The 19,277-nt window shown below is 46.2% G+C and overlaps 1 protein-coding gene across 1 annotated transcript in view; it reads right to left on the bottom strand.

Annotated features, from left to right (window-relative positions):
• TIAM1 (T-cell lymphoma invasion and metastasis 1) overlaps positions 1-19,277 on the bottom strand; it is a 123,753-nt gene that overhangs the window by 77,598 nt on the left and 26,878 nt on the right. Inside the window, exon 2 of the mRNA XM_014938172.1 lies at positions 8,760-9,739. Coding sequence (XP_014793658.1) covers positions 8,760-9,739 — 980 coding nt within the window. The remainder of the gene's footprint in view (positions 1-8,759; positions 9,740-19,277) is intronic.

Below are 19,277 nucleotides of genomic sequence, written 5' to 3'. Positions count from 1 at the left end.
GAATTCAAAGAGATCGGACACTGATATGTACAGCTTTGGTTCCTACTTTTGTGCACTCCCCGCCCTGGTACAATAGTTCTTCAGATGTCTGAAAGAATCATTATTTTTTTTTAAAGAACAAACCCTTATATACGTTATTAAAGCTGCTTGGAGTAGTTTAATAAGCAAGTATGTTTTGGCCATGGTTCCCTAAAATCAAATTCACTCATGACAAAAAAGGTACTAGCCCAGACCTCTAGAAGTTTCTCGTAGCAGTGAGCTTTACTCTAATTATGAAAGGATGAATCACAGTCACAGGTTTCTGGGCAATAATCCCTGGGAAAGTCTTAAGGCATGGATTTCAATGGATTTTGGTTCCAGGATTCCTTTGTGAACTTCTCTTGGTGAATGCTCTACAGTGTAATTTGGCACCTTGGAAAGACAGACAAGGTACTGGGTCCCATGCACCCAGAAGATACTTGAATATGGGAAGAAGATGGGCATTGACTTTGCTCCTGTGGGACAGGCAGGTAGCAAAACACCAATGTATCAGTCATCCATCAACCCCATTTCCTTTGCAGGGAACTCTGACATATATGGCTGTTACCTCAGGATTACACTTGGCTCCCTCGTTCCGTGTTATCACATTTGCTTGGTGCTTCTAACACAGGGGTTGGGAACATTTTTGGTTCACTGATGGCCCAGACATTTTCCATCTAATATGTGGGCCCTTGCAGAAAGATCATCTCTGTAGACCACCATGCTTCCCCAAGAGGCCTGGTTTTCCCAGCTGACTTAGATGCCTTAAAGGCAAATTATGGACCCATAGGGACTCCTGCAAAAGTACAGCCCTGGAGAACTTGTCAGCTGTGAGACAGAGAATCTTGAGAATGAAACTGTCCCCCACAAAGCTGTGGGGAAATATGTTGGGCAGCTTTACCCTTATTTTCGAGGTACTGTGCAGAGCTTTTCACCAACTCAAGACAGTTGTGGCATCAGTTTGTGACCTGTTCATGTTCAGAAAGTTAGTTTTGCGTCCCTAAAAGCTAAAGTATTGGGTAAAGGGAAGTGGGAGGATGCTTTGATTTTGCTTTTTAATAACATGAGAGAAATCCAAGCCTGCGAGAGAACGCACAAAGGACAACAGGGCCCTTAGCAGGAAACTGCACAAAGCACTACCATGGGACCTGAGCACATTGGCTCTTCCCTAGCTTTCGCACTGACTTTTAAGGGGTGCTAAAGTATATAATACCACGAACAAGAATCAATCCATAATCCAGTAAAGCCTCTTGCAGTGTGGTCCCTGCACACAGCTTCCGACACCTGCACAGATCCACGGTGGACGCCTGCTTTCCATCCCCAGCAGTGGAAGGAAGTCTCAGTTCTTGAGCACTGCAGTGTTTAATCCCTCTGTTTCCAAATTATATGCTGAGGACCCCCCAAAAATTACCTTGCTTTCATCCCAATGGACCACCCAGATGTAGAAAGATTCTAGAGGGACTGAGCTAACCATAGACTAACACAAGCAGCCTATCCATGCTCGACTTACACAACTGGCAACATTCCTAACCAAAATCCTCAAAGTAAAATACAGAGTTAGGTTACTTTTTGTTCACTCAATGCCAAGAAAAGGCAATTATTCCTGAGAAAGGTAATAGAGGGGGTAAGAAGTGAGGAAAGGGGAAAGCTGCTAGAACAGCAGCTTGAAATCAAAACATATCACCTTGGAGATGTTCACCTGAGCAATCACCTAACTTAAGGGAGCAGGGAAATCATCTGCCATCTGGGATGATGACTAGTCACAGGATCACGTGCTGTAACTCTCTAAAAAGAAATGTTTCAATGGAGCCCTTCACTGGAAAGGATCACTACTGGAAATTGCATCCATCTAAGTAAGAACAGCCCAGCAAACAAGCAGCTGGGGCAACCTGTCTGTGATTTTTAAGTGGAAAGTTCTTGAAATTAAAAACATGCAGTTTATATAGCTTTACAGAGAATACAATTATTGCCAATGGTGCAAGCACTTCAGCTGTATAAATGACAAAGTCCCACTGTTTAAAAAAAAAACATGCCTGAATTGAGCTAGATCAGGTATCAGGACTGCTGATTTGCTTTCCATTGGCTTCAGACCAAAAGCAAAGGAAGAAAAACAAATTAAGATCTTAGAAAGAATATCAAAATATTTGCCGAAAGAGACCAAAACACTCATTTTCACATGCTCCTTTCCCTGACAATATTGGGGCAGAGTTGTGTGCTCTGAAGGGAGTGATTGCTATTTGCTTTAAAATATCCTGAATAGGCAATACCTGACCTAATCTCATCCATCTGGGAAGGGCAGTCTGGTGATGGAGCAGGGAAGAACTCTGAGTTCAGGTCTAAAGCCCTCCATTCCCCCAGGCTCACACTGAATCCACTTCCAGTTAGCCAGCCTATCAACAGCTCATTTGGTCTAGCTGTTAAATAGGTCTTGTCATTCAGAGCCACCAAGAGCTGCCTCACTGGCAGCCAGCAGGACTCAAGATGTGGATTCACAAGCAGTTTACACTGGTGCAAGCTTGGGCTGCCACCTCACTGAGTGGTTTCCCCTTCCCGCACCCCCACCCCCCTTTTATTTAACTTGGTGCCCTGTGGCTAGTAGCTGAAAACAGAGATGTTTGGTTTTAGGAGGGTTGTTTGCTGGAGGCTCAACAAAGTGACCAGCTGAGCAGTGCTCTTCGGTGGGATTCAGCCTCTTGAGTGATCACCAGAGCCAAACCGTCCAACTCAAGGTTCTCCAGCTTTTGGACACCTGGAGCATGGCTCAGGCTATAGTCGAGACCTTGGGAATGACCTTCTTCTGAAAGGCACTATGTGACTTCATGAACAGGGGCTCGAATCAGTGAGACACACATTACAGCAGAAAACCAGTAACATTTTTCAGGCACTTACTAAATTATGTGTCATTAATTATAATTTAATGATACATGACTTTGTCTTTATTTCTTTCATCAATTTCATCTGGAGTCAAGCGACTAAGATTAAAGGTCTGGGTCAATCTGATTAAGAATCATATTTAGGTTGAAAATAGCTATGTTTTCCAGACTACAGATTGAGATGTACAGAATTACTTTAATAGGAGTAGAGCTTCAGCTGCTGAAGACGCTCTGCCTGGAAAAATGATGACCGAAGGGGGTTGTAAGAGCAGGCTGTAAGGTCACAAGTGTTATGCAGAGAGTGAACAGGATGCAGTGGAAGCCAGAAGGAGAAAATGATTTCAGAAAAGAGAATTCATGGGGGACAGGTCAACCCAAAAGTCTTGGATGCATTCCTCGCTCAGGAAGACTCAAATCACTAATTTTCGGGAAGAATGCCCCAAAGGAAAGTTCGCCCCATACTCTCCTCATTTCTTTCTTTTCCTGAGCACTTGGTATTTGGGGAACAAGGCACTGGGCTGGATGGTGCTTTCATGTGACTGACCCAGTGTGGTCCTTTTACATTTTGAGGTCACGTCCTCCATGCCACAAAACTATTTGTGAAAAAGTTTTACACAACTTAAAACCAAGTATCAGCTCTCTGGAGTTTAGCCATCCTATGTAACATAATGAAACACTGTAACCTGTAATAAAATTCCCTGAGATAGTAAAAAAATAATATCGACTGGAAAGATACTCTAATTTTAGACTCGTTTCTCTGTACGTCCTGATATAATTCCCACAAAAACCCTGGTTTCATCTCCTGCATATTCTGCAAAATTTTTTCATATAGGATTTTTTTTTTTTTTAAAGGCTTGAGATCCCAAATTCCTTCAGGCTACCTACAGAGGCCTAAAAATAGTAATAAACTTGAAAATCGGACAGAAGGGGATTTAACGTGCCAAGGACATAGTCTGGGGCTGGCGCTGAAGGACGTGCAGTTTCCAAGTCAGTCAGGCAGGAAGTTTGTTCATTGTCCCCGAGCTCAGCTTCACAACAAACACTGGAGCGAAGACACTGTAAAAGAAACCTTTGCTTTCCCTGCAGAGTTGAGGGACATCTTCTTGCTGCTGCTTCTCAAAAGTCAGGCAAAAAACCTGGACTGCACCACTGTAACGCTAATGCTGGAATTCATCTTTCCAGAGGATATTACAAACTGGGCTATAAAGCTCAGAGAGGAACAAGCCATCCTTCTGATATGTGAGTGGCTGACCATGCAGAAATGCTTTGGCCACCGTGTCTCCTTGGATTTTAATGCACACATGAATCAGACCATGCTCTAAATACTCTTGTCAAACACCGTTACCTCCCTAAAAACAGACCACTCACAGCTTCACACCTCCGAAGGACTACTCCTCATGTCTTCTCCCACACACCAAATACCAGCACTCAAGCCCATGGAGGTCTCTGGCTTCAATGGCCACCTTGATCATCACCACCTTGATCATCATGAAAAATAGACGGGGAGGAGTGGGACCTGAGTGGCTGAAGCCAGCATCAGGTAGGCTTATGCTGATGTGCAACAAAACACCCATGAACAGACATGCTGCTGGAACCACGGCCTGGCAACCAGATATCGCCACTTGACCACAACATCTTCTGTACACGCAGGATGTCTTCACCCAACTGTAGTGGACTTTGAAATGTCTTTTAAAGAGGTTCATGCCCTACGCGAGGCTGTATCCTCCCCCACTTTGATGGTCTAGAGAAGAGAGCAGTCAAAAATTATCCACAGAGGAGGAACATGGAATAAGGAGGTGGCAAGACGGCCTTGAAAGTGGCACAAAACTGTACCTCAAGGCTTCCATTCCCTATTTCCCCTCCTGAAACTTCAACTAGGGCTCATGTGGTTCTGCTTCAAGCAGGGCAGCATGTGGTTAGATGTGTCTTTCAACATCCACCAGGAAGAGGAGGAGGGTCTCCCACAGGCAGATGTTTAGCTGCAAGCAGGACACAAAAGGGCCACATTTCACAAAATCTGAATCCCAACAAGCAGGTTGTAGGGTCCTGGGGATCTCACAACCCACAGTCAGAACAAGCTGTATCCAACTAGAGCTTGTCTCCCTTCAAGCAAAAATGGGTGAAAATGTCAGCCAATTACGCTTTTTTCCACCTACACCACATCAGCTCTGAAAGCCAAACAGGATCCCAGCAGAGCTCTCCGGGAAGTCTCGCTTCAGCAGATCTGAACCCTTAATGTTAAAATGTTACGAAAAACAGAACTGCTGCGTGGGTGCCCCAAAGCCACCCTGTGAATATTAATCGCCTGTGCATATTGAATATAATTGTCTCTCCAGTATTAAAAAGCTCTCCTTCTCAATTAGTGGAAAGTGACTCCCACAGTTCAATTTAAGGTTTAAATTTGGAAGGGAGAGATTTTCTTTTCTTTCCTTTTATATTTTTTTTTTTTGCTTCTTTAATATAAAACACATACTTATAAAGAACCCATGGATAAGGCATTATAACAAAACACATATGGCTGTGATTCCAGCATCTCCTTTCTGTGAATATTCAAGGATGCATTTTCCCAGTAGCAGTGGTCAGCGCAGGACAAAAATCACAGCTGCTGACAACTTCTAATAAATTTAGCCTGTAGAGAAAACACAATGATGTACATATAGTTGAACATGCATGTAATAGTGTCTACATTCAGGAATCAAACACAAGGGCACAAAGCCATTGCTGTGGTCTCAGAAATACACTGCCCTCAGAGCCTCTTGCTTTCAGGGACCTCTTTGGGATCAAGACTAGTCAAAAGCCACCTACAAGTGGCGATCAGGACCTTTCAGTATTTCTAGCAACAGGGCAGGTGAGACTAAAATGTCATGCAACTATCCCAGCTACGACTTTCCAAAAACTGAATAAAAACAACCCACTGGCAAATACAAACCCAAATTCCTGTGAAGATGGGCAACAATGATCTGGGCAGAAACCTCCCTCCTGGCTATGAGGCTCAATTAGGTGACTGAACAAGGGAGCTACCTCTGTGCTGTTAAATAACACAGGAGCAGTGATAGGTCATTGGCCTGGAGGTCATGAGGGAAAACTATGTCCAACACTATATTACACTTGGCCCTAGGTCACCTTTGTGTGGTGCCCCTGTGGCCCTAAGACATAGCTATTGTCTTTTGGGATTGAGATGGGGAGAAGCATTTCAAAAGGCTGGAAAAAACCATGAAAGTTCTGCCTTGGTCCACTAAATTTTTTTTTATAGCATGAAATGTTCGACAGCATGAGGACACGTATGGCAGGCTCTGACGCAATGCTCAAGGTGGTCATCAAAGAGCTTGAAGCCCATTGAGAAAGTGTTGAAAGACTGGGAAGGGAAGAGGGAAACAGAATTATCCAAACTGTGATGAAATACCGGCTGGCACAGGCAAACACAGTGCCAAGGAGCACGTTAACAACAAAGAAGTAAGGGCATCAGCTCTACATCTAAGCTTCCACCATCCCAGGTAGGGTAACCATCACGCTCTACTTCACACCAGGGGCATCAAGCAAAGTGCTGAGATACTGTCAGACTATGGAGACAGGTTGGTAGTTTCCCTCCTCTCACTCCATGCAAAGCCACCTAATCAGGTTCACCAAGAAACTAGTCATTTAACTTAGTGTGCAAATTTGGCCTTCTTTTTCACTCTATCTATCAAACACATAATGACAGTCATTTCCCTAAGCTTGTTAAAGGTAGGCTTGGGCTAACATGACGTCATGGCTGACAAGTATCTTATACTTACTGTATGCTGCTGAGGATTAAAGACTTGGCAGGAATTTTGACCTTTCCAAAGCTTTAATTTTGTTGAATTTATATGTGATAATAATCAGTGCCAAGACTCCTTATAGCCATCGTCTCCAAGCTCGGATCTAGTGAAACCAGCCCCACAAAGTGATTTCCCTGGGTATAGCTGAGGCCTCGCAAAATGCTACGCAAATTCGTGACTTTCACGAAGTGCCTCAGAGGAATCTTATTAACGCCGAGATAGGCACCAAGAAGAAAAACAAATGCTTTGCTGTTCACCAGCGACACTGCTCTCTTTTACTTAAATACACCTGAAAGAGGGCTAGAGGCAGCAGTTGCACCTAACAATCTTCATGAAAGCTGTTACGTTCAAGGCTTGCCAAATAACATCCTCTTTTTTTTGGTTGTTGTTGTTGTTCTCCTCCTTTTTATCCTGCGCTGCCTTGATGGAGTACCAAAGGGTTTCTGCGCTCGCACCATAAAAATACCTCCGAAAATAAAGAGCTGATTTTGAAGTACAAAGCTGCTGTTGTGGGACGCGGCAGCATCTGTTTGAGCATGTCATTTTTATATTTAGAAGCAGCCTATCTATCTCCACAGATCAAGCGCAGCCAGCAAGTCACTCAGCAGCCCCTTCCCATCAGTTCTCACAAGTCAGTGCCAGCAGACGGTGATGGAGTAAGGGGGGGACGAGCTCCTCTCGCCCTCCGACAGCCCCCCGCGCCTCCGCAGCCCCGCACCTCCTCTGCGGCACGCTGCAACCTGCCTGACTCAGCCTGGTGTCTCCTCCTGGTGTCCTGCCAACCTCTCATCCCAGCAGCAGCCTGCTGGCCTCTGACCTTGATGCGACGTGCTGCTTTTTTTGCTTCTTTGCGTTTTTTTTCTGGGTCACGCGGCGCGGTGTGCGTGTACACTGCATGGCATATGTAGGAGAAACCATGCAATAAAATCAGGGGAGCCGCTGAAGCATGCAATCTGCCGCACGGCTCTGACCTGCGCCGTTCGGGCTGTTCTGTCTGTGTCCCCCGGCCATGTTTCTGAGCCAAAAGCTTAGAAAATAGCGCATGTAAAAAACCCCACAGCCAGCACCATCCATTAGGCAGCTGGAGCACTGCTCCTGAGGAGGTCCGGCAAGCCAGCTGAATAAACTGAGTGCAACGTGCCCGCAAAGTGTATGCCACACGTGGCTTGTACAAGCGGGCAGGATTTGTAGCTCCTTTATCCCATCCCTAAGAGCAGGCTGCCACTGACTGTAAGAGGAATTGCTATGCGCGGCACAAGGCGGTGCTGCGTAACCTCATCAGGCAGAACAGGGCCAAGAACAGCCAGGCAAAACATAATAAAGACCCAACAGCAGCCATCAAAGCAGAAGACACAGGACTGGTGTTGGGAGGGTGGGAGGGGCACCAGATAGAAACAGCTCATCTTGGCTCTGTGCTGTCTGTTAAAGGATGAAGGGTATGATGTCCTCCCTGGCTAGGAGAAGCAGCATCTCCTCCATACATCCCCCATCGTTTTTCAGTTTGCAGGACTGGCAGCAAGGGGACAGCGCTGTTTCTGGATGATGTTTTGCACAGATGTGAACGCCGGGTAATTCGGAGAGTGAAATTTCAGCCCAGCCAGTGTTTACCGTGGAGAGGAGGAAACACTCACAGGTTTCTTCTCTGCTTCCAGCCACAAGGGCCGATGAGTGCTTGCAGGGGAGGGCAACAGGACAGAGGGGAGACACAACCGACACACGCGAGCTCCCTGAGAAGAGTGATCAGTTTTGGCAGTTACCCTGGGAAAAAAGGCACCATCAGCACTGCAAAACATGCAGGAAAATCTTAAGCTGGCAGATGCAGATTTATCTTTTCCAGAGGCAGTGAAGAGTGGAAAAGGTCCAAAGTTGCAGATAAGGAAGGGAGGAGTGATGGGTTCAAGCCAGCTCTGGAGACCAGTTAGTTCAGCTCTCTCCTGGATACAACCCCTCTTTAGAAAGGGGGTGTTGAAGAAAAACAGACCCTGGTAGAACCTGGAATATCTTTATATCTACAGACACAGCTTAGTAAATGCCACAAACTTATGTTTTACATAGTATAAAACTGCCTTACCTGAGTAGTTTTCGCCCTTCTGCCCTGCATGCTGTTACTATGGCTAATTTGTGGGTTGGTGGCCCCTTCGGAAAGGCAGTGGGATTTCCTGCAGGGCAGCGTATTGTAATTACTGTAGGAAGGGGCATCCTCAGCGGTAACCGACGCCATCTTATGGCTCCCGATGTCTGGGATGTCGGACACTAAATTCCGGCAGTACCCTCCGAAGGCGTTTCGTGGGCCTCCGTTGACGGTGGCGCTCGGGGTTTTGGGGGAATACAGGTCGCTCATAGAGTTGGCACGCTGGCAGGTGACCAGCGGCTGGGGGCTGCCACTGGCCTCCGTCCCCCGGGTGGCCTCGGCATCCTTCTCCTCAGCCAAGCCCAGGATTTCCTCGTTGCTCGTTAAATGCTCCTGGCTGAGGTCAGAAAGGGAAAACTCCAAGCTGTCCTCACGCCAGATGTCAGCCGACTTGGAGCGCTTCTTCTTGAAGCTGGCCGTCTCCATGAAGTTTGTCCCGTTGGCCGCGTATCGATGCGACCTGCCGTCGCCCTCCGCCAGGAAGGGCGGCTCGTCCCCGTAGAGCCTGCTCTCCTCTGAGTCGGGCATGCTCTGGACGGAGGCGGCGGTGAGGACGGTGCTGCTGTCCACGCTGGGGGTGACGGAGGAGTCGGTGTGGTAGGAAACGGGCCGCAGGCCCATGTCCACGCGGTCCACCCAGATGGGGCTTCCAAAGTCCTCTAGGTTGGCCTCCTGGGCGAAGGGCTCCAGGCCGTTCTCCGCCAGGGACTGGGGGATGCTGGGGGTGCTGCTGGAGCGGGTGCTCACTTCCGAGTTACGGTGGATAATTTTTCCAGAAGAAGCGTGCCGTGTCCGGCGGGAGGCTTTGTTGGAGAGGCGAAGCGAGCGGGAAGTGTGCTTGCGGCCCAGGCTGGTGTGCTTGTCTCCATAGAAGGCGTGCTCCACACTCTGGCTCTCCGCGTTTCCCATGGCGTCACAGTCTGCAAGAGGAGAGAGCAGGAACCGTTAAAGGCGGCAATGAAACACGCCGGCAAGAAGACACATGGACGCCCCAGTTTACCCAAAAGAGCTTTCTCTTTTTTTTTTCTTTTTTTTTTTGATGAACCTGTCCCAAAACCTGTCCCACAGCTTCCACTGGGTCTCGCAGGACATGCTTTAACAGTGGCAACTAATCCCACAGAGTTAATTAAGGCAGCCAGCAACCGTACCACCAAACTTGTAAATACAACTCACTTAAATCGGTACGTAAGAAAAAGCCAAACGACAGCTACGCTGGTGTAAATGAAGAATGTAGGAGAGGGAACGATTGAAGCTTGAAGCTTGGTGTGAACTGGAGCCAGCCTACCACCAAAGTGCACGGGCAATCTCAGCTCTGCACACTTCCACTCGACTCTCAGCACTAGCTTTGCAATTCCAGCCAACGCTACAAACTCAAAAAAATCAACAGCTACTGTTTATCTGCATGTAATAAGATGCCAAAATGTAGATGGATATACGCCTTTATCTGAGATTTCACTTTTTCTTTTGCTAGGAACTGCAAATTGAAGCACCAAATAGAAAAGCACAAATTCAACTGTTCGGCGGCGAGCTAATGATAGGTTTGATTTCTGGAACAAAAAAACAGTGCAACATGAAGCAGGTACAGAAAGCCCCACACAAGAAAGCCATATTATGAAAAATAAATTAGCATGAGTGACTCAGACTATATAAAAATAACCTTTCCTTCCTACTCACTCTGAAGCAGATAGCTAGATCTAAGCGCTTTGATCTAGCAAAGAGAAAACTGAGCTGGAACCCAGGGACTGGGTTTCTGTCCCTATCTCCATACCTAGCCTCCTGCATTATTCAGTTGCGCACATCCTGCCATGAAACAGGTTTCCCATCCAGCAGATGGGAGTGATGATGTGGATTCAACCTCGGAAAACACTTTGAGGTCTGTAATCTCACTCAACAAATGTCAGAAATATTTTATCAGTAGTATTGGCTCCTTCTGGCCAAAGATCAAGAAGAAGAAGAAGAAAAGCAAATGTTAAAGTACACGGCCATTCAAAATTAAATAGGGGATCCTGAATTACTCACAAGACAATTATATCTAGATAAATTGTCCATAAATCTTGAACAGAAATTCCAAGACAAAACTTTCTCATTTTGAGGTATTTCTATTAGTCTTGGTTGGAAAAAAAAAAAAAAAAAAAAAAAAAGCTGCCCTGACAGTAAAATAATCTGGAGTTTTAAATTTCTTGGGGCAATTTCCTCTCCTTTAACAGGATGTGCTGATGGGTATTGAGCCAGATGCTGGCAGTATGAATGTGATCGTGTATTTTCCCTCACTATCTAAATACACACTATCACCGCCGCACAGAACTGAATTAGCCCTATATAAATTACAGAGAAAGTGAAGAATCGATTGTGCCAAACGCAGGCACAGCAGTTCTGCTGTAGGCTGCCCCGGGCTTGTATGGTAAAACTGAACTTCTGCAGTGATACTTCTGACCACAGTCAGAAGACAGCTCTTCTCTTCTCTTCTACCCAAAGTAGGTCTTGTCTGAGGCTAAAAATCTGTTCAGTGCTGAAGCAACAGGCACTTCCATAAATATCTGGACATTTCTGTATCTAAAATAAATATAATTGCATGTCAAGTAAACTATAGTAGGAAATACCCTACGTCTACTGAAATTAATGGCTGAACTCCCATCGCCTGTCATGAGACTTGATTACCATGCATAGTTTAGAAAAATAAATGCGCTGAACAGAGGGCAGATTTTCATCTAAAAAAAATGACAGCAATATAAATCCCTAGACAGGGTTTATTATTCCTTAAAAGCTACAGCCCTTTGATATGGACCGGTCTGAAAAACAAATGTCAGCTAGGTTTGGTTCTAAAACATTTTATAGCACAAAAATTGCTTTTTATCTTGCACACATGTCTAAAACCAAACCCCAACACTCTCCATCTTGCGAAAGAAACCCTCTCAGTGTAGTGCTTTTAGCTGCTTTGATTCTGAGATTCTTGCTAACCACACTTTTGTTCAACGGGATTTCCACCAGCTGCAAAACCCATCACAGCATGCACCATTTCTCCCCAGTCTCCCGCCACACAGCCATCACCTCGGTACCTATCTAAGGAGAAGGAGCAGTTTTAAAAGTCCTCTTGAAACCCTGAATGATTGAAGAGTGGCTCTTTACCTTCAGAAACGGAGCTGCCAAAGGGCAGGAGTGTCCCCTCCACACCACCCGGCGATGCACCCTTGCTGATGAAAACACCAGGCAGCGTGGCTATGGAAAGCAGCCCCGTGCCACCACCTCAACCTAGTCTCCATCCACACTGGGCAAAATTTTACCCAGCCAAAAAGTAACAGAACCACAAACGACTTGGCAAGGAAAGGAGCAGCAGCTGAGGCTGCGTCCCATGAGGAAATAACGCCGCTAGAAACACTCTCGTGGAAGGAAGAAAGTCTTTTCTCCGCAGACGGCAGGAATGTTTACTGAGCGATTTCACACAGTGAGAACTATCTGCTAGAGACTGGCAAGAAGTGTCAGACTTCAAAGTAAAGAGCTGTCCCTTTTTAATTCGGTGGATTGGCGCTACAGGTGAGGATGGGTTCCCACACCCTGCAGATGGCTATCTATCTACCCCAGCGATTAGCCCATACCTTGCTCCTCCACCCAGGAAGGAGGGACAACTGAAGAGGTCCTTCCCTAGGGGGTTGGAAATCGATGATGTTTTAAATTCCTTTCCAACCCGAACCATTCTATGATTCTATAGCCACTCTTTTCCCCGGCATCACACTGGGGGCTCGCCCCTTCTGCACGGTGGGTGCAACGGGGCCACAGGCAGGCAGGGTGCAGCTGACCCAGCTGTGGTGATGCAGGACGGTGCCATCCCCACAGTTTGTCACCTTCCCTCCCACCCACCAGATGCCAGGAGATGTGGGGGCACAACAGGCTGAGCCCACCTCAAGTAGGGACAGCCAACCCTAACGGGTCAAGCTGCGGGTGGCCTCTTGTGGGGTGTCTGAGACAAATGGCTCCCCCTGCAAGGGACCCTCCTCCTACCTTCTCAACCCCATTTTTGCCTCCTCTCTGCATTTCTGGCTGAGCATTTCCACCAGCTACCCACAAACAGTTCAGATGCTCACGCAGCTGAGTGCACTAAACCAGCAGAAAATGAATTTGGGGTGGGAGGGGAAATGCTTTATTTATTAGGGGTTTTTTTTGCTGGGATAGTGAATTCAACTGGGACATGCCAGAGGCAGCACAAGGGTTCCCGTCTGGAAACACAGCCGGGTGAGGATGGGGCAGCACGGCTGGAGGGCAACGCAGGAGTCGGGGAAGAGGGAACAGCGAGTGGCACAACCCCCATTTTTTGGCAGCAGCTAACTGTTAGGTCAGCTCAGACAGATGTGGAAAGGCAGCCCTGAGCCACATGAATTCGCACTGAAGCAGATGCCGGCGTCCTCAGCGAGCAAGAGCACAGCGCTGGGCAGGGGAGGGGAGCCCCAACCTCCCCTTCCCAGGGGCAGTGGCAGACACCCTGGGGCAGAAACGTCTTAAATTGCTCCAGCTACGACTGCCAGATGCTGCCTGTCTACGGCTTAAGTGAATTTAGTACACTCAATGAAAAAAATCTGTATCAAATTAAGAAAATGAGTAATGTTAATGGGAGTTGCACGCAAATGCTGGTAGGACAAAGGCTCCCCTTGTTAGCTCACCCGCCAAATCCAAAGGTGACCATTAAAGACCTATCAAGGTACCACCAGGATACAACATAAATCAAGTGTGACACGTCTTGATGCTTTAAACAGGTCTGTCGCGCTCGGCCAAGGATTGCGACGTGTCAAAAATCTGTTCTGAATTACTCTCTAAAGCTAGCAGAGATTAGCACACACAGACCATGCGCTGCAATCAGAACTAGTTGGAAATTTTTCAGCAGAAAATGTCGATTCATCAAAACCCAAACTTTTCGTGGGAATAGACTGCTTTGGATGAAAGGCTCCCCCGCTCCAAGAGGGAGAGATCTGAAAACCGAAGCGAGGAGACAGGCACGTCTCCTGGATGAGGAGGCACCAGCTCGCTGACTCAGTTGCCTGCCGAAGATGCGGAAGATCGAGATTCATATCTGCAGCCCAAGTCTGGCAAACGTGGGGTGGCAACTTGTTCCTCCACATCCTCGAGAGGTGGCCTGCCCATCAAGCTCTAGGCTGCTTTGGGAAAGGGCCCTCTCTCCCAGAAGATCTGCTCCTTCCCGGTTCAGAGCAGGGTAGTGGAGCACTGGAACAGGTTGCCCAGGGAGGTGGTTGAGGCCCCATCCCTGGAGATATTCAAGGAGAGGCTCGATGAAGCCCTGGGCAACCTGGTCTAGTTGGGGGTGTCCCTGCTGACTGCGGGGAGGTCGGACTAGATGACCTTTGGAGGTCCCTTCCGGCCTGGACAATTCTATGATTCTATGATTCTATGAAATGTCAAAATTATGGAAGTCTTCAAGGGGCCAGGAAAGTCCTCTTTTAGCCAGCTTGCGTGTCAAGAGACAGTACAGGGGTTTGAATTGTTGGGTTTTTTTTAAACCAAAACTTAAGATTGATATCAGCAGGGAAAACACTGATTCTGAGGAAAGCTTTGGAAAAAACAATGTTGCTTACATCAGCTACCCTAAACCGACAGACTGAACTCTAGATGAACTGCTGAGTTTTTGCTGGATGAGTTTTATGTGAAATAGTTACACATAAAGACAATCACATTCTAGATGACCACGGATGACAGCCCCCTCAAAGAATATCACTGCCTTGGAAAACAGTCATTTCCCTTTCTCTCCCCTTACTCCCGGTATTAAATATTTCTCAAAATAATTACCAAACCAAAATACTCACTTCAACTAAGCCTAAATTACTAACTCTCAAACTTGCAAAAAGTCAGGCCTTTAGATTCCAAAAGAAAATCTGAAATATATTAACTTTCCAACCGAATTCGAAGCACCTCGCAAGACAACAGATTGCAAATTTAAAATTAGATTCTAGTGGGAGGCCCTGGTGACAAATCTGTATTTTTCTCCTGGAGCGGAGCTCGAAGGCTGTGAGAACCAGAACAATGATTAAATCCACAGCGAGCAATGAATCTACAGAAATAAACTTTTGCTAAAATCTGCCAGCCAACAACAAAGATTTGTACTGAACTCACAAGAACCGCAGAGAAAAACGTACAAGACTAATAACCAAGTGTGAACATACACATTTTATTGTAATTAAAATGTGCTTTTTCAAAAGGGCAAGAGAGAGGCTGAAATTCCACAGTAAGCCTTTGAGTTTCTCGGAAACTCCAGCAGCATATTTAATTGTTTTCAAATCAGAACCTTTTAACCAGCCATTTCTTTTTTTGTAAGCCGCTCTCGCATATGTTTAAGCACGGGATGGACTCCAAAAAGGCCCTGCAGGCAATTCAAAGAAGAGGAGGAGAGAGGGAGGAAGGGATGTCATCAGTAGCTGCTTGATAGCCATTCAGATGCCTTTGTATTGCTAAACGGGTGTAACCATAAGCCGCATGCAGCTTATCCAATTTTTTTCCCCTCCCAAGAACCATTATACAACACAGCAAACTCCTAAAGAAAAATATATGGACACGCATGTACCTTCTGAGGCAGTACTGGTATCCAGCGCAACCTTCCCCAAGGGAGCTGTGGCATTTAGAGGTATAGAATTGCAAATGATACCAAAATGAACAGTTACTGGGACTGCAGAAGCTGTCAGCACCTGCCACTCAGCGACTCCATTACTCTCACGTCAGAGTCTATGACTATATGCCAAAAACCTGGGGAGAAAGAGGGGAGAAAAAAAAAAAAAAAAGAAGAAGAATCAGACAAAGGGTTAGCAAGAACCCTTTACATACAATACAGGAGGACATCTTCTGCCAGGCCCTGTTATCATCACTTACCTAAGAAACACTGTGCAATACAGCATGCGAATACTGTGCTTTAATTTAAAATTATGAAACCTGATGATGGCAGAAAAAAATGAAAAACCCAGTTAAGCACCATCAGCCCAAACTACAGGATGTGGGGAGTTCCTCTTCCCACCACTTTCTACAATAAAAATCCCAACAGACATTAACATGCCCCTGCTGAGGGCGGTCTGTCTCAGGGAGCGCTACAAAACCTCGGGTCCAAAACCATGCCGGAGTCTGAAGACCACCAAGAAAGGCACCTTCCAGTAAACCAGGGTTTAACTTCTGGCAGCAAGGGGGGACCCAACTGCCCAGGGAACAGGCCCAAAACTGGAAGACCTCAGAGGAGACTTCTCTGCTCAGACTGTCTAATTTTCGAAAAGGGCAGTTATCCAAGCAGGGATTCCATTAACATTTTTCAAGGGCAAATCAGACATGTAGGGCAGAGCATTTACATGCATTTTTTGTGCACAGTGAAAGGATCATTGGGTTAATTGCGTTCACTAAGGCGCGGATACAAGAGACCAGCCTGCATCTATTTAGACCTAAGACAAATCTTAAGAACAGTCCTCAAGTTACACACATGCGTGCGCTCCTGTGGGCACCGAATCCTTTTCTTGGCCTGATACCACTGGCAAGCTCCCTTGCAAGTACGCCAGCTCAAGGTCCAGTCCTGTGAGATACCAAGAACCACAACCTCACTGGAGGGCTGGGTGCGCTCGCTGCCCAAGCCAGCTCTCAAGTCACCCAACTCCCCCTCCTCCCCGCCAAACACCCGCAGTGAAACGTCAGCTCAACGCTGCACGCAGAGTTTTATAAACTTTTCCAAAAGTCTCAAGGAACAAAAACCTTGGAAGAGATTACTGATGCCCTTCATGTTATTAGAGCTGCTTGGTGGGGAAATTGTGATCCTCACTCTTGGCTGGATTCTCAAAGGAAATGAGAGTCACCGGCTCCTTTCTAAATTAAAAACATTCTCATTTTCCTTCTCCTCCTTCATGTTCCCCTCTCTGCTCCCCACCTCCCCCTCTTCCCCCAAGCTGTTGGTTGAGATCTGAAAAGCAGTTCATGAATTGCTCAGGAACTGGCAGAAATTAATAAAATGAAGCTCATTTATATTGAAATGGACTCATTACCATGACAGCTGCCAATAATTTGCAAGACGGGAATCTTGCTGACAAACAAGATCCTACAGGCAAGAGGCTTTCCACCTGCATCCACCGCACAACGAGCAACCCTGCGATGTGCGTTCCTCACCTCTGAAGAAAAAAAACACATTGCGACCATCTTATTTCAGATCCCCCTGCTGCTGCCCCAGAAAACTTGCCCAAAAGAAGAAAAAAACCAGATGTGGCAAGCATCTTATCAAATTTTCCATCCTGAAGTGGCTTCTGAGTTTATAAATCAGAAAAATCTGCTCCAGGCTGAAGCAAACTCTGGTCACTTCTGTGAGAAACCAACTAAAACGTCACCCACTCGCCATGCCACCTATGCTCCTCTGACAAAAATCATTCTTCTTCTTGCACTCACTTGTTAAAAAGGTGGGAAGATCCAAAATGGATGTTTACAACTGGAAACTGGATTATCCAAATCCTCACTACACTCCAGAAGGGCTGGCAATATCCTTTGCCATGGACAGATGAGTACCATACACGAATGGCTCCTCCAGAAGAGAAGGATTTATCATTACCCACAGATTCTTTCCTGAAAAGGTTTGTTCCTATTAACTTTTACAAGTTGGAGAGTCTTTCCCAAATAAAACCAAGTCATACTTTTCAAGAAGAACATCAGTTTTTCAGACTTCTCTTTGTCTGCTTTTAACATGCAGCCCCAGTGCATGTTTCCAGTTCACTCCAACAGCCCAGGCTCTGCCACAGCAGCAGTTCTGGGGGTCTGCAGTGCTCGGACAACAACTTCCCTCCAGCAGGGTCTTGGCCAAAGGGGATGTCCATGCTCCTCCATCAGGAGGAAAAGCTGAAGCAACCACAAGCATAGCAGCACAGAGCCCTTCCCCACGCAGGACACCTTTGTTCCCATGGACATTTGCTGTGTCAGTGGAGCCTGAGCAAGAGGGAAGCTGACCACACGTTCAGAGTTACTGGTAACTCGCCAGTAACCGCTCTCAGGGATGGACAATTGTAAATGTTCACACATGGAACAGCTCATCAAATAAAGATTTTTCAAACTTCTATGCCCAAGACAAAGTATTCAGTCTTAAAGCTGACTCCTGCAAACACGCAAGCACAAGCACACATATGTAGATACACATCTATGAAACATGTATGCATGCATATACGCCAATGTCTACATACGTCAATGCAACTCCACTTGTTCTTTGAAGGTCTGGAAGTAGCACAGCTGTATTTATTCCATAGCCACAAAACAGCACGTTGAAAAATCAGGCCAAGGAGTTCCCACAGGGCTCATCACACAGCAACTTAAGTCAATCCAAACCGAGGAAGCTCGCAGCAAACCACCATGAATGGATTAAATGAATGCATAGTAGGGAAGCAGAATATATTAAAGGAGCACCTTGTTATTCCTCACAGCTGCTACCTGTGATTCTAGGTAGAGCAAAAAGAGGTTTGACTTTCATATGCTGGGAGGAGCTTTTTTAGGAAAAAAAAATAGCACACCTGTTTTCTTTTTGCTTGTGGACACTTGGCACGAACATTAATGGATGAAAAATATGGAAGCTGTAGTTTTCTAAAAGATTCCTTTCCAGAAAGGAAAAATTAGTATGCAAGTATAACTCCTTGACCAATGAACATGGAAAGTTGGCTAGAATGGTGTCAGCAATCTTTCAATTCTTTTTTATCTTTTTGATTTTTTGATGCATCGTTTTTGTCAGATTCCAAATGCAGCTGCAGATGTGAGATCAGTTGGTCATTAAGTAAATCTTCATCCAGCTTTGAGAAGCCCTCAGTAATTCTACCACAAACCAGCAGGATGTATATACATCGACAGAAAGCAGTAGTCATTTCATACAGAAACTATTTAATATTAATCACTGGCTCTGGGCTGTATTCCCCACCCACGATCCCAGTTCCACGCCATTGCAACTCCGGTGTTCGATCCTGTCTCCTGAAATGGAAAATCAGGCCCTTTATTTGTAACTGGAGGCCACATTTTGTTAGCCTTTATTACCTCTAGTTAATATGAACTGCTGCCAAAATCAATCTATCAAATCACCTACCCTGAGAAGAAGGTAAATGCTCGAGTATGCTCCAGGGTTCTGGTGCCCTGACAACTCTGGCTCTCCCCATCCCTTAGTCCAGGGCTGCCCTCCACAAAATGAAACACTGGAACCCACAGGAGATGGGTGAGTGGGTGGATAGATGGGTGGGTGGAAGAAAGGAAGGAGGGAGGCTGCTCTGTGCCCAGATCTTTGTCTGAGAGGGCTTTCCGTGATGCAGCTGGGTGCATACATGGGTTCAGATACGTAATTCAGAAATGCTCCAAGCTTCCCCATTCTCAGTCATGGAGAGTCACTGACTGACTCAGTGGAGTCACTGAAACTACGTACAACACTGAGCTCCGAGACCAACTCTCGTGGATTGTAGAATCTACTTGACTTTTAAACCA

Source organism: Calidris pugnax, unplaced genomic scaffold (genome assembly GCF_001431845.1).
Source record: "Calidris pugnax isolate Ruff unplaced genomic scaffold, ASM143184v1 scaffold25, whole genome shotgun sequence".
In the NCBI taxonomy this organism is placed as follows: Eukaryota; Metazoa; Chordata; class Aves; order Charadriiformes; family Scolopacidae; genus Calidris; species Calidris pugnax.
The sequence above is the reverse complement of the archived record's forward strand: the minus strand, read 5'-3'. Positions and strand labels throughout refer to the sequence as shown.